At 51.3% G+C, this 14292-nt stretch overlaps 6 protein-coding genes and 1 non-coding gene across 7 annotated transcripts; 2 read left to right on the top strand and 5 right to left on the bottom strand.

Moving 5' to 3' along the window:
* Positions 1-331: 331 nt before the first annotated feature.
* Positions 332-2128, bottom strand: BO85DRAFT_463166 (uncharacterized protein; the record flags this gene model as incomplete). Its single annotated transcript, XM_025661904.1, has 2 exons — positions 332-1895; positions 1962-2128. 2 exons carry the CDS (start codon positions 2126-2128, stop codon positions 332-334), a joined length of 1731 nt encoding a protein of 576 aa, XP_025511109.1.
* Positions 2129-3529: 1401 nt separating this feature from the next.
* BO85DRAFT_453277 (cytochrome b5-like heme/steroid binding domain-containing protein) lies at positions 3530-4560 on the top strand. The gene is made up of 3 exons (XM_025661017.1): positions 3530-3559; positions 3659-3896; positions 3987-4560. The coding sequence occupies exons 2-3, from the start codon at positions 3660-3662 to the stop codon at positions 4215-4217; spliced, it is 468 nt and encodes a 155-aa protein (XP_025511110.1). The 5' UTR covers positions 3530-3559; position 3659; the 3' UTR covers positions 4218-4560.
* On the bottom strand, positions 4341-7005 carry ish1 (double-strand break repair enhancer MSC1). Its single transcript, XM_025657327.1, has 6 exons — positions 6676-7005; positions 6474-6608; positions 6353-6403; positions 6148-6295; positions 5301-6092; positions 4341-5247 (listed from the first exon to the last, which is right to left on the bottom strand). The coding sequence occupies exons 2-6, from the start codon at positions 6556-6558 to the stop codon at positions 4740-4742; spliced, it is 1584 nt and encodes a 527-aa protein (XP_025511111.1). The 5' UTR covers positions 6559-6608; positions 6676-7005; the 3' UTR covers positions 4341-4739.
* A 173-nt stretch (positions 7006-7178) lies between these two features.
* BO85DRAFT_429836 (PQ-loop repeat-containing protein) lies at positions 7179-9015 on the top strand. Its single transcript, XM_025658266.1, has 3 exons — positions 7179-7614; positions 7675-7932; positions 8002-9015. Exons 1-3 carry the CDS (start codon positions 7547-7549, stop codon positions 8570-8572), a joined length of 897 nt encoding a protein of 298 aa, XP_025511112.1. The 5' UTR covers positions 7179-7546; the 3' UTR covers positions 8573-9015.
* BO85DRAFT_453281 (nuclear transport factor 2 family protein) lies at positions 8886-10109 on the bottom strand. Its single transcript, XM_025661018.1, has 6 exons — positions 10048-10109; positions 9861-9878; positions 9625-9689; positions 9480-9551; positions 9307-9405; positions 8886-9183 (listed from the first exon to the last, which is right to left on the bottom strand). Exons 1-6 carry the CDS (start codon positions 10052-10054, stop codon positions 9076-9078), a joined length of 369 nt encoding a protein of 122 aa, XP_025511113.1. The 5' UTR covers positions 10055-10109; the 3' UTR covers positions 8886-9075.
* A 216-nt stretch (positions 10110-10325) lies between these two features.
* On the bottom strand, positions 10326-13142 carry BO85DRAFT_429842 (SWAP/Surp domain-containing protein). The gene has a single exon (XM_025658267.1). It carries the CDS (start codon positions 12872-12874, stop codon positions 10445-10447), a length of 2430 nt encoding a protein of 809 aa, XP_025511114.1. The 5' UTR covers positions 12875-13142; the 3' UTR covers positions 10326-10444.
* A 195-nt stretch (positions 13143-13337) lies between these two features.
* On the bottom strand, positions 13338-13464 carry BO85DRAFT_t263. The gene has a single exon. It is a non-coding gene; the product is annotated as a tRNA-OTHER (tRNA).
* Between the last annotated feature and the right edge of the window lie 828 nt (positions 13465-14292).

Here is a 14292-nt window from a genome sequence, read left to right on the forward strand (position 1 = left end):
CACCAGAAATATCCATACCGTCAATCACCAGGATCAGCTTCATGATTAGGAGCCCCAACAAGCGGAAAGGGTATCATTGCGCACGGCACAGTAAGAAGATAGCCCACTGGCATCGTTAGGAAGAAGTAAACATAAACCCGCTGTATGCTGCCCAAGGGTATTCGCAACGCTCAAAGACACGCCTCGGCCAATATCCAGCAGCAGGAAAATCTGACCAAAGGATGGTGAAAAAGGAAATAAACAAAATGACAATGATAGAGGTTTCAAGGGAAGGGAAGGGAATCCTGAAAGATACCCAGAAAAGATCTCCAACAGCCACAGCCGATGCTTTTCAACTAGTCACTCGTTTGACCCACAAGCTACCCCCACCATACCCAAGATCGTCGCGCTTTTTCCAAGCCCTGAACAGCTTCAGACCAATTTCGTGCTCTTCCCGCTTGATCTCCGCAAGTTCTGTTTCGAGGCTGGCCACCGTCCGCTTCACCTCGTCCCTGGCTGCCATGTCGTAGGCAACGGAACTCGGCTGGATCACTTGAGTCAATTCATAGATGATTGTTTCGACGTTCGCTCTCCGGCGCGTCAGGGTGTCTCTGCGAGCCTCCAACGTCTGAATGCGGTTCTGGATCTGTTCTTCTGGTGTGAGTTGTAACTGATCCTTGGGCGGTTCGGCTTCAGCGGCCTGCGCCGGCGTGGGCTTTCTGGTGGGCTTTTTTGCTGGCGCAACGTTACTAGGTACAGGTCGTTTCCGAGACATGATTGATGGTACGTGTTCAGTGGACTGAGATGCGGCATCTATGCTACCGCGTGCACTTCCAACGGAGCTGGCGGTTTCTGTAGGTTCATATGTAGTAGCGCTGAAGCGGCTTGCAGGTTGTTCGGCCGCGTCATCAGTTGTCAACTTCAAATCAGCCAACGATGACTCCCAGTCATCTGGTGCGGGGAAATCAACACGGGGCGGCTCAGCACTGCTGACAATGCTCGGAGCCGGTTCCTCCGGGGTTCGTGCTCGGAGATTATCCCTGCTAGTTGTGTGCTTAACCCTCTCCGACGCCTTTGGCTTGGAATCGCCAGCCGTAATCGTGGTCACAACAGTCGGAACAAACCCGCAAGTGGCATAATCGGGTGTCGTACTGTGCGCTTCTCTTAGCCGATCGTTGCTCCGGGACATGTGCACACGTGATGGTGATCTAGCCCTCGGCTTTTCCTGGATGGGGGCTATTATCGGAGCTCGTCCACTAGGTCCCTTCCAGGGCTCGCGCACGCCAGGTGGGAGCGTGTTCTCAGTTTTGGACAGCCGGGTGCGTGGCTCCGATAGTTTCATTTTTGAATTCAGATGATCCTTGCTCCAGCCAAAGATATTCGAGCTATGGGATGAGGTAGGCTTTGCCGAGATTTCGGTGCGAAACGAAACGCTGCCGGGAGTTGTCTGGCCAGACCTGCTGAAGTCGCTGGGCGTCAGCTCGCCAGATAAGTCGTCCCATCTGGATGTCTGGCTTCTTGAGGACTTGGGCGTTTGTAGCCGGTCTGCCTGCGAGTTGGCGCGCTTGCGCAAGACGGGCAAATGGCTAGCAAACCTAGTGTTCTCCTTGTTCTCCATGGATCCGGCGCTCGAATCGAGTGTGAAGTCGTCTTCTATGGGTGACACACGCGAGCTGTCGCGACTCGCCGGTGGGCGACCGAAGGAGATGGGGGAATCCGGGGGCGAAATGCTTGCACTTTCGGGTCGATATAGGTCGTGAGTGAAGGTAGCTGGGTTTAGGAGATAATTATGTGATAGGCTAGCGGAACGCTGGTGAGGCTGGTCACCAGTTGCAATGTCCAGGGCATGGGAGGTGGACGCGACCCGTCGACCCGTGTCGGGGCGTTGCGCAGGAAGGAGCGAGTCCGTAGGGTTGCTAGAACGTATTAGCGAACACAGCTACTTTTGATTACAGTCAGGAGAGAAGGATGAAACGACTTACCGGGCAATTGCGGGACGAGACTTGGGATGGGCCAGTGTGTCACTGCTCTGGTTGCCCGGAGCGGGGGACAGAGACCGGTAGACACTATCATCTAGGGTCTTGTCGATCAGTGTAGGCTTCCCGATCACGGGCTTCCGCGAACGATGGAAAGACATTTTCCCCCACATATTGCCGGTTGGACTCTTGGGTGATAAAATTGGGTGAAATTGATGGAAGATCGGTGGTTAAACTGATTCAACAAATAAGTATCAGACCCCGCGAGGCTAGAACGAGAGTCGAATAGGTCCGGAATGTGACCCGTATCTCAACGCATACCTTTTAAAGTATTTCTAGATCGTGGTGGAATGGCTAAGCAAGGAGTGACACAAAACGGTCGCCGATTAACATAGAAGAAGAAAAAAGCAATATAGTTATGCTGTGGCGAATCGAGGTGGGTTTCATGCAGCTGACATGCCTGCACGTCAGGGAATAGAGCTGAATTGGAGCACAGCAGAACGAAGGGGAGGGGAGAGGGAGAGAGTAAAGAGAAGACGAAGAGGGAGGAGAACTAGTGGAGAAGAGCGAGTGAACAATTGATTAAAGGGCTAAAGCTGGTGTTATACTACAGATAAGACCAGACAATTGGCTTTGAAAGAAAGAAAAAATAAATTAATAACGCACGCAGATGCAAAAGCGAGGGGAAAGAATGGAGAAAGAAAGAAAAAGAAAGAAAAGAAACACAGCTGATCAAGGTGGTTCTCTTTTTGAAAGCAAACCGGTTTGCCTGTGTGCGAGAAGCGGAGAAAAGAGTAAGTAATGGTAGTAGTTAGTAAAGAAGGGATGAAAATTAATGAATGAGAAATGAATGGAGCACGGAGAAGCAACTGACAGCAGCACCAGCACCAGCACTACTTGGATGCAGCCGGGAGGATCCTGTTTCAGAGTCAGTCGGTTAGTCGAGGATGGTCCTTCGATTCTAATTTTAACTGCCCCCATGGTCGAGAGCAGCCCAACGCTCCATCGCAATTAGAGGAGCATCCCAAAATTAGTATAATTTAGTATAACAGTAATCTCCGTCGCACAGACTCTCAAACGGTCTCTCAGGAATGGTCCGATCAGTTGATCTTCTCTGCCTTAAGATTCTTTGGGTTAATCGTCCGAGCAAAGATTATCCAGTAACACTAGTTAGTTAGTAACTACTTAGTAACGGAGTAAACAAACACTCCAATAGATTATTTCCTGCCTGACCCATCAGGCATGCACATGCATACTATCACGTGTCGATAACCCCGTGCCGTACCGTATCAGTACCGTAATCGGCCCTGTTCTCCGCACTCAATCCGCCTTCATTGATTGGCTCCTCCTCAACTTCGTCATGATCGCGAGTTCCGCGGCTCTCCAACTCCAGCATCATCATCATCTTGATTCCATCACATTCTCTATCCCCCTCACCTAACGTTGACACACAATCTATATCACAAATCTCCACTCACTCAACTCATCATGTCTACCCCAGGTAAATCCCTAAATCTACACCATCCCCTAAACCAACAATAACAATCAAACAAAGTAACTAACCCCATCCCTCTAGACGAAGCTGTCCCGCAGCCCGCCGAAGTGTCAGTTGCTTACTATCCTCACCCACCACCAACATATCACCCTCTCCTCTACTCTACTCTCCCCAAGGAACCCTCACTAACAAACAAACAACAATTCAGCATGACAATCGCCACCCCCATCAACCTCATCCTCCTCTCCCTCTTCGTCATCCTCGTCTACCTCCAACTTCGTCCCAAAGCCCCCGTCAGCCTCCCCAAGGGTCCTCCCCCCGTCGTCTTCCGCACCTTCACCCCAACCACGCTCCTCCCTTTCAACGGCGAGAATGATGCTCCCGTCTACCTCGCTGTCCGTGGTCGTGTCTTCGACGTGACTCCCGGCAGGAACTTTTACGGACCGGTACATACACACCTCCCCTAAACCCCATTCCCCTCATTTGAAGGAAGAAAGAAGCAATAGGCGACTAATGAAAATCTATGAAACGTGCAGGGCGGTCCCTACGAGAACTTCGCCGGTCGCGATGCATCCCGCGGTCTGGCATGCCAGAGCTTCGACGAGGAAATGCTCACCAAGGATCTGAAGGGTCCGTTGGATGATCTGAAGGATCTGGATAACGAGCAGTTGGAGAATCTGCAGTCGTGGGAGGAGCGCTTCTCCGAGAAGTATTTGGTTGTTGGGAAGTTGGTGGCTGAGGGGGATCCGGAGGCTAAGAATGCTTGATCAGATATCCTTTATTTGTTAGATGGTGGAATGGGTCTGATGGGCTGGGATTGTGGGTTGCGTTGGGCGGAGAGGGCTAGATAGATGTACGTTTGGAGATGGTTTCAAGGGACCGAGGATATTATCATCGAGTTCGGTATAAGCGATTCATATACTTTTTTAAAAGCGTTGGTATTTAAGTCATGCTGAATGAGGATCAATTCGATTCAGTTCAATGGTTTCGGGATCTTAAGCTGACATTGATATGATCGGGTTATTGTACACTTGGTTGCATTGTTCGATTTGAAATATCAATAACTACTAAAATTTATTACTCGAAGAATTCCACTTCCACTATTCATCCTTCCCTTCCGTCCCCAACTTTTGCACCAGACAGGATTCAGTGAATATCGTAGACCGCCTCCACCCCCTCTCAAGACCCGCAGTCATTATGTGATGTCATAACGTCGTATCCCTTGAACAACGCCCCCCGTAAACATGAATAACATCGAAGGAAAAGTATCAGAAGCCGGGTTGGTCTGTTTACAGTTCGACCCGCATGCTCGAAGCAGCATGGGATCCCTGAGCCTTGGCTTTCTCAGCAGCCTCAGAACCCTTAGCCTTGGCCTTCTCTGCGGCTTCCTGGCCCTGGGCACGACCACTGGACGCGCCAATCTTCAACTGGTCTAGAAGCCACTGGCCGGCCTCTTGCATCTTAGCAAAGATAGTTCCCGAGGGGGACGAAGTGCCGTAGCGGAAGTACTCGGCATTGCGACGAGCAGCGGCGCGAAGTTCGTTGATTCCGGAGCCCTGGTAAACCGGGATGCCGTACGAGTCAAGGTAAGCCTTGAGGTCGGAATGAGTCCAGCTGTCGAAAGCGGAACCCTTGGCTGCATCGGTGGCCTGCGCCATGTAGGAGGTGGCCGATGCGAAGTTTGCACCGCCGGCCTTGGATGCCTTGGCATAGTTCTCCTGAGCTTGCTTGACAAGCTCGTCGCGAGTGATGTCGGCGCGGTGGGCTGCCTTGGCGTTCATGGAGGACAGGTACTTCCTAGATTTATGTTAGATTATTCCCGTAATAATATTGAATCTAGAGTGACATACTTCAGATGTTCGGTGTCCCAGGTATCAAAGGTCCAAGCAGACCAGCCAGTGGCTGCCTTGTGGCTGTGGAGCCTCACCTTAGCAAGGAGCTCGTCACGCTTGCCGCTCTGAGGCACAGGGACTCCGCGCGCATCGAGAAAAGCCTTCAAACGCGAATCGGACCATCCTTCAATGACGGTATCGAAGCTGTCTTGGAACTTGGCCTGAGCAACATCTGTGGCCTTTTCGTATTCGTTACCAGCTTTGGAGGTTGCGGCACCAATGATCTGAGTAGCGGTGGACGAGATGGTGGCAGAGGCCTCCGAAGCCTGGCTAACCAGAGAGGCGCGGTGCTTCCTCGCCAGAGCCATGAGTTCATTGCGTCTAGATCCCTGGGGTACCTTGACACCGTGCTCATCGAGGAACTTCTTCAGATCGGAGTCGGACCAAGCCTTGAACAAGGCATCGCTCAGAGTAGCCTGCGCAGCTTCCGCGGACGCGGAGGCAGAGGCAGCGATGCTCTTCGCATTCAAACTGGCCAGTCGAGCGTTACGGCGGACCGATGCAATAAGCCTGTCGCGCGTGGTGGGCTGTGGAACCGGCCAGCCACGCTCATCAAGCCATTCCTTGAGATCAGATTCGGTCCATTGCTCATATACCCAGTTACCAGGATAGGCGACAGCCTCTCCAAGCTTCCTGGCAATAGACTCGTAGTTTTCGCGAGCAGTTTTCAGAAGCGTATCACGCTTGCGAGGCTGGGGAGCAGGAATACCATGACGGTCAAGGAACGACTTCAACTGGGAGTCGGTCCACCTAAGTAGACTATTAGTACAGTATCTTACACGAAGGACAGTCTCGCAGGTCTTACGTGTCAAAGAGCCATTCCTTGGCATCATGCCAGTGATCATGAGAGTGATGTGTAGCATGTGCCAAGGGCTTCTGGACTTTAGCTTCCCAGTTGGACTTCACAAGGGACTCTAGATCCTTGCGATCGGCCGGCGACGGGTACGGGATGTCTATAGACATCGTTAACTATGCAACAGAGAAAGATCTATACGGGAAGGGAAGCATACCATGATCAGAAAGCCATCTTTCTAACTCAGTTTCATGCCATTTGTTGTAAACTGATGGATGTTAGCGGTTGTCTCGGCATGGGAGCAGTCAAAGCAGTCAATGGTATAGAGGTTGACATACCAGCCTTGCTAAACCAGCTGGAAGCTCCAACCGCCTCAAAGGTTGCGAGCGCAAATACCAGATACGAAGCCAAATGAAGCTTCATCCTGGCGAGAGGTAGAGATTATATCGAGCGTTGATTGTTGTTGTTGTTTGCTTATAGAGTCAAGGTCAGCTCTCGTTCTACCACGAACCATGTAAAGTATCAGTGAGAGCAACTTACAATTGTGAACTGTGAGATCTTAAGCAAGAGAAATTAAGACCACAACGTCCCGGGATGAAGATATTTATTGGTCGCAGAGCTGGCGATCTCTCGTCAAAAAGAAGAATCAGGGAGGCGGCGCGGGATGAGCGTCGAGTGACGTATGACGAGGAGCAGGCCAGCTTCCCCCAATTCTGGCGTCATCGATGATAGAGTGGCCCATAGTTAGTGACCCAGCAGCAGTTGAGTAAGCTTTGCTGGCTTGCTGACTGACTCCATTCACTGTCCGGTCCTTTGTCCCACCGCCTGCGACCGGGGGGGGGAGTAACTTTCGTGACTTGGTTGACTCTGTGAACAAAACAATATACATCAAGTAACTATACTATTGATGTTTCTTAATGCAAGGCACATGATCTGCCGCTAACTCTTTAGGGCGATCGGCCCAGCCTTGCCTAATTGGGCAATGCGGAGACGGGCGATAAGGAGAACAACTGCTTAGTGATGGCTAGTCAAGGGAACTAATCTGCTAACTCATTCCTCACTCCTCCTACTTTGGCACTATCTACCCTACTCAACTAATGTCTACCTGACAAGTCATCCTCATCCACTCCCTCTGCCACACAGGTCCAATCAACGCGGGTGTGTGCTGGTATGAGAATGTTGTTTTAGGATCCAATAATCCGCCGCTGTCTCGGGCCGCCTCCGCCTTTCCCTCCAAACCGCCCCCTATGCTCGGGGTACATCTAATGGTCCAGCTGTGCTCGACGTCCCGCTTGCTGAATTAATTGATTTGATTCATACCTTCTGTCTGGAACAGTTATCTCTGGCTGGTGACAGCCATATATCGGATATATACGTGGTCCTGTGTGTGCAGTCACAGTAGCTTCTCAACATGGACCTCTCTAATCCGCGATGCGAGCATCTGGCCTCGCCTGATATCAAAAACTTCATCCTCTCCATGTATGTATTGTCTTCCAACCATTACCCAAGTCAACTCTAGCTCAAGCTAACTGCATCCAGCCTCATCGTCTTTGGAATCCTCCTCTCCTACACCCCCCAACATGTCCGCATCCTAACAATGAAGACCTCCTTCGGTATCTCACCGTACTTCGTCCTCCTAGGAACCACATCTGGTTCCTCGGCACTAGCCAACGTCATCTCGCAACAACAAAGCCTCCACGACATGGCCTGCTGCAAGGAAGTGAACGGAATGGGCTGTTTCGCAGGAATTCTCGGAATCCTCCAAGTCGGAACCCAATGCCTTTGCTTCTTCATCATGTAAGTCCAGCCCCATCCCCCTCTCATTATTCTCACCCAAAAGATCCTAATACTGATATCAAAATTTAGTCTGTTCCTCTTCGTCCTCTTCTTCCCCCGAAATACCACCCACCTCCCCAAATCCAGCCCAACCTACCGCACCGCCTTAACCGTCGCCGTCATCTGCATCCTCCACGCCGCCGTCATGCTCATCACCACTCTCGCCGTCGGCTACACCCGCCCTTCTTCCCTCCAAGCATGGTCCAACTTCTGCGGCATCCTCTCCGCCCTCCTCGCCTCCATCCAATACTTCCCCCAGATCTACACCACCCTGCGACTCCGCTGCGTCGGATCGCTTAGTATCCCCATGATGTGCATCCAAACGCCCGGCAGTCTTGTCTGGGCGGGCAGTCTCGCAGCGCGATTAGGTCCGAAGGGGTGGAGTACCTGGGGTGTGTTGATCGTGACTGCTTGTCTGCAGGGGACGTTGCTGTGCTTGGGTGTGTTCTTTGAGTTCCTAGGACCGAATCGGGGACACGGTCATGAAGGACATGATAAGGATACTGTGGTTGCGAGGGGAGAGGATGGGGAAGAGGAGGTGGCGCATGAAGATGATCAGGACTTGCCGTCCGAGGAGACGCCTTTGTTGAGGGATCAGTGATGAACATCTTCATTTGTTTGGCTTTTGGAGAGTCTGATATGTGGTTGGTTGGTTGATTGGTCGGTTGGTTTGAAGATGCAAAAGCGCGAAACTGTACTTCTTCTTCTTCTGAGATCGTCCTGTTCTGTTCACATGCCATGTATATCCTACTTACATACCTTGCTTGGATAGACTATACTTCTTGGCTGCAATGTATCAATCGCTGCTGGCGCAGCTGTGTATGATTGACTGTTCTCGGTTCCAGGCACAAACATGATAGAGAGAAAGGGGCGGATAGTATAGTATATATATTAGTAAACAAGGAAGAGAATAATATAAACTCTCACAATGAAAGGACAGGGGAATATATTGAATCACAGCAACCAAAAGCATGTGTCGATCCTCTTGGAACTAATTCATTAACTTCATCTCATGGAAAGCTGTCTACTGAATGGGCCCCCCCTAATCACCCATCACACACGTCACACCAAAACAAGCCCCGCTATTTTCCTCATGATTCAAATTTAACCCATGATGAGACGGAAGATGTCGTTGAAGACGTAGTAGCTGCCACCCTCGGGGTTGAGAGTGAAAGTCTGGGTGTAGTTCATGGGGCGGGGCTCATCGTCGACCTATTAAGAAAGGCGGAATTAAGTCAGTTAAATGAACAGTAAGCCAACCTCGGTTAATTTAGGGGGTGCGGGTGCGGGAGAAGAGGGAAGGCATTCTTCCGCTAACGAAGGCAGGGTACATACGATAAGGGCACCGGTAACCATGACGATGATGCTGCCGTTAACAGAGGGCTGAGCATCGAGAGTGGAGATCTGGTGCTGGACCTTCTGGAAGGGAAGGCTCTGTAATGTATCGCATTGCATGTGTCAGTCAAGCTGGTAATGGGTTCTCAGCAAAGGCCAGTGAGAAAACTAACGGTCAGCTTCTCCATGATGGGGGCGACGCTCATCTGAGAAGAGGTCTCGAAGGTGAGCATGGAGTTATCGCGCTATCAATCAGGTGATGAAATCGTTAGCCAAATGAGAGTATACTATAGAGGGATTGCGGGGTATTCAACGTACGTAGAGACCGGCCAGCTGCTGACGGTCCGAGTCAAAGGTCTGGTAGTAGAATTGCACAAATTGCTCTGTTCGTAGCGACATGTGTTAGGCCATGTTATGGAGGCAGTCTATTTGGATAGACTCGGGTGTCTGCGACGCATATGGGAATAGGAGGGGGACTGTCTGATGCGACGATGCATGCAGTCATCCCCTGATTGATGGGGTATGGGGGCCATATCGGAGGTAATAACACGTACGTGCGATGTTCTGGAAGTCTAGATGTTGAAGGCATTGCGTAAGCTTTCATTCTCAGGATTGTATGTGAAGGTGGTGGTGGGTTTCGCCGTGGAGGGGGAGCCCAAGAGCCTCAGAGAGGGGCAGCAAAACATCAGATGAGATGGACGGGGCGTCGCATCGAGAGCGACGGCGCGAGAGTGGACTTACCGGCCATTTTGATGGATGTGGTATTTGTGAGATCTAAAAAGAAGAAGATGCAAGGAGATGAGGCAGTGGCAGTGGGATAGACAGGAAGGAAAGAGTCGAGGTTGACATCAACATCAAAAGTATTTCCGTCGCGAGGGGAATTGTGGGGCGCCGCCAGGGTCGGTGCCTTAGCGCCCTTAAGGCAGCAAGCATGACACTCCGCTCACTTTTTACAGCTTCACTTTCATACATCTTGTTGACTGGTAGTTTCTACATCTGCAACCAATCTCCTACTGCATGGTAGACAGTGCCCATTGTGATGTGATAATACGAGAAAAGGTATCGTAACCCAACATTCTAACCTAGTAATATAGACATATCATTCCGTCTTCACCATTCATACCCGAGCAGCCCTATATCACTCATCGTCTGAATCGGCAAACATATCTTCGGCTTTAGGCCGCGGCTTTCGGGCTGGCGGCTGGTACTCCGGTTGGGCTGGTGGCTCGGCTGGTTTTTGTGGTTGCTCTTCCGACTCCCTGGGATCTTCCTCTGCAGCAGAGTCTTCTTCCATTGGCTCTCCATCCGGCCCTTCCAGGTCGCTGTCCTCCATAGGTTCTCCATCAATATCACTCATTGATTCCCCATCAAAATTCTCAACCGCTGCTGGTACAGCCGTCGGCTTATCGACATCCATCCGGTGAGGATGTGTTTCAGACGCTCGCCCAGGATCAAACTTCCCGGAGGTAGCATCTTCATCGACTGTCTTCCAGCGGCTCTTGTTCTTGGAGAATGCACTCGCAGCGCGTTCGGCCTCGGCCTTCTCCCTCTCTTCTCGTAGCTCCTCTTCCGTGAGCGGCGGCTTCTCAAAGATCTGGAAGAAGTGTTCTTGGCTAGACTGCGGAAACACACACCAGCCTTCCCACAGGTGAAGAAGAGTGCCAACACTACGCTTCCACTTTTCGGCCCTCAGTCGGCCCCATCTGAAGTCCTTCTCAAGTCTCCCTAGATGCTCAAACACCTGGTGTGTCTTCAACGCAGACTCGAAAAGCTGCCGATACCGCCAAGCATGTCGCACGCCGCTCGTGGCGGAAGATGAGAGAATGTCGGATACTAAGTAGAGACCAACTAACTTTGCAGCTGATGTATCCAGATTCTCCTTCGTCGGTGGCCGCCCTTCCTCGGCGGGATTATCCTTGGCTAAGTCTGCTTGTTCACGACGGGCAATTCCTGTTTCTGCCTCACGATCGGGATTCGCCCCAGTGTAGGCAAACGGGTTCATGATGTTCGATACAATCATTTCCACGACTTCGTCGGCCCCTGCGCCCGCGTGCTCAATGGCGAAAGCAGTAACTCGAGCAACATCTCCCTTTCGTAATTTGGCATGCGTAGTCGGAAGTCGAGCAAGCAGATGGGTTAGCTTGGCCTTCTGTAAAGGATTCATATAGCCCAGTCCCTCATTTGCGGCGCCAGGACCCTCTGCTGGCGGTGCACCGCCAAGGTTCCGCCTTTCGTCCTCATAATCCGACATCTCTTCGTCAGAGGAGTCGTAGTCATCGTCCGTTACAAACTCGTCCATGCGTGTTGTATACTCGAACTTGATATGTGCCTCCGGCGGGGCCCAAGTCGCACCACCCTCGAATATAGTGCATGGTGGTTGCGGCCTACCCCGTCGATTTGCAGGAGGGCGGGTATTGGTGAGAATCTCCCACAGTTTCCACCTATAGTACACCCCACCAGCACTTCTAGCATTCCAAATCCATGCCCATTTCTCGTCTCTCTGGACCTCGGGTCTGCTCATGAGCAGCGCCTCAAACTCCGGTCCATAGCTCAATAAGTTCTCCAGTGTCTTGTGTATCAACTTCAGCTGTTTCAAGTCTGACGGTGCCTTCACCTCAACCTGGGTGGAAGGACCAGGTCTCCCATAAGCCGATCCGTACGACGACGGTGGCGCGAATCCTCCACGATGCAACCCCGGGGGTGGAGCACGATTGAGTCGTCCAGGGATATCGGGCGTTATCGGCTTGGCGCCAAAAGGAAGAGAGCTTGCGGAAGACAGGCCGACAGTGACCGGCATCGTCGAGCCAATAGCGGCAGAGGAAAGGTGTCTCGAGATTGTCAAATAGTATCCCCATCCTAGGTATCTGTTCTGTAGAGCGCTAACAGTGCTATCGATATCCGAGGCCGCAGACTCATTTGCGAGAGTCACAATGGCGGCCACCGACTTCCGGTCGTTTATAAGCTGACCTGGGGGTCGCAGGATCTTAACATTATCGACAGTCAACACAGAGGGTATCAAAGACTTAAGCACCGAAGGCGAAGTCCCGGGCGGTAGAGACGCAAGATATAACGTAGGCTTCGCAGCAGCCCGTTCAGCCTCTTTCGCATCAGCAGCTGCTTCATCCTCATCGTCCGAAGCACGGAAAGCCGACGCGGCAGCCGGTGCAGTATTATCAAACCCCAGTACCCCCGACGCTGTATCCCGATTACGGTGTATTGGCTGAAACCCTTCGTGTGGGCGCTTTCTCGGAGGTGGTGGTCCCAGAGTACCAGGACCGCTCAAGCGCGGCCCCGAGCTCGTGAAATGGCGTTTTCCGGGGCCTCCAAAGCCTGGATTCTTGGGGGGGAATCGGCTCAATCGTCCATCGGAGGAATGTCGGTCGTGTGCTGGTGAGTCATCTTCGAATGACTTGACGAAGTCCTCGTATACGGCGGCGGTCTCGGCTTGCTCGCGGGCTCGTTTGGCTTCCGCTTCGGCTTTCTGGCGTTCGAAGAGCGACTTCTTGGGGATTGCGGACAGTTTGGCCGAGATGTCCGGGAAGCCTTTTGATTTCGACTCATCCGACATGGCGGCCAAGCTTCAGCGGCGAGAAGCCTCTTGTTGGGGGAGTAGGTATGTTTGACAGAGGGGGGAATTGGAGAAGCTGGTCGGTCGGTCGGCCTTGGGCGCGGAGGCGGAGATAGACCTGTTGCAGCCTGAGGCATGCATGCATCAGCATAGCTACTGCGACTGCATCTTCCTACATTGGGATGCTATCTGCATGTCCAATTGCGAGGGACTTGCTCGTAGTACTTGCTATGTCCAGCCTACAAATTGTTTCTTTTAGACAGAGACGAAGAGTCAAGCTCAGCAAAATGACGCCTGTGTGATTCTACGGACTTCATGGATAATGAATGATGCAATTCTGCAATAGCCATGAACTGACCATTGTGGCACCATTCAGCATTATCTCAGTGAACAAGACGACTACGATAACTTGCAGGTTACTGGGGTACAAAAAGAAGAAAAAGCAAATATAAAAAGATGGGAATGAGCCCAGCCCGGCTCGATCGGACAACCTTACGATCTGGAGTCGCTGTTGAAGTGGTTAGTGGATGTTGGAACCATTGTTTGATTCAATGAAACTTACTACGCGCTACCAATTGCGCCATAGGCCCATTTGTTAAAAAGAATTTTGCGTACGCTAATTCATATCGAGCTAACTCAAGATCCGTATAGAGTATGCTCGCTCGTTGATTCTTCTTGGAGATAGTGTTGAGGAAAGCATAAATGGTTGATAACAAGTGATTACTGTTAGTTCATTATAATATGGAACTGCCAAAGCGCACTTATATTTGGTGACTAATAAAGCCATGCTAGCTTTGGTTGCCCCGCGTTCTTCGCCTCAGTTCTCGTTCACGCTCTCTTGCTCTTTCACTGTCTAGGTCTGGTGGCAGTATGGCAGCGGTTGAGTTCAGGCTTTTGTACTATGTGAGATTTGTATGCTAATAATGTAAATACACATGCTGTCATTGGCTTTTTTTTTTTTTTTTTTTTTTCGTGGTTGTAACGCAGTAAACTCCGTCGGAGGAGTCATTGGATGTGTGGATATATATTTCTGTAGGATCATGCACAAGTCATGCCACCAACCTTCGGCTACCGGTGATTTCCAGTAAACTGTACCAGTACTAGTGACACGGTACCCCAATACCAAACACGCCAGCTACGGAAGCGCTCTTAATGGGTAGTACCGTGAATTCTCCAAGGCTGGTGGCATGCCAAGGCTTTCAAGCTGTAGACCTCAGATCCAGTAGCTTTGATCATGGAGTATATATGAGAGGCTTGGATACCAAGCCAACTGCCATTCATACAGACCATGCTGCTTTGTGCCGAGCGGCTCATGCCCGCCCCATGCACAGAAGGCATGACATAGTGGCACCGAGACTGTGCCACACAATATGAGAGCGTAACATAGAATGTCACACAAAGACACCGCTAAACTTGCC

The sequence above is a fragment of the Aspergillus piperis genome (assembly GCF_003184755.1).
Source record: "Aspergillus piperis CBS 112811 unplaced genomic scaffold BO85scaffold_25, whole genome shotgun sequence".
Lineage (NCBI taxonomy): Eukaryota > Fungi > Ascomycota > Eurotiomycetes > Eurotiales > Aspergillaceae > Aspergillus > Aspergillus piperis.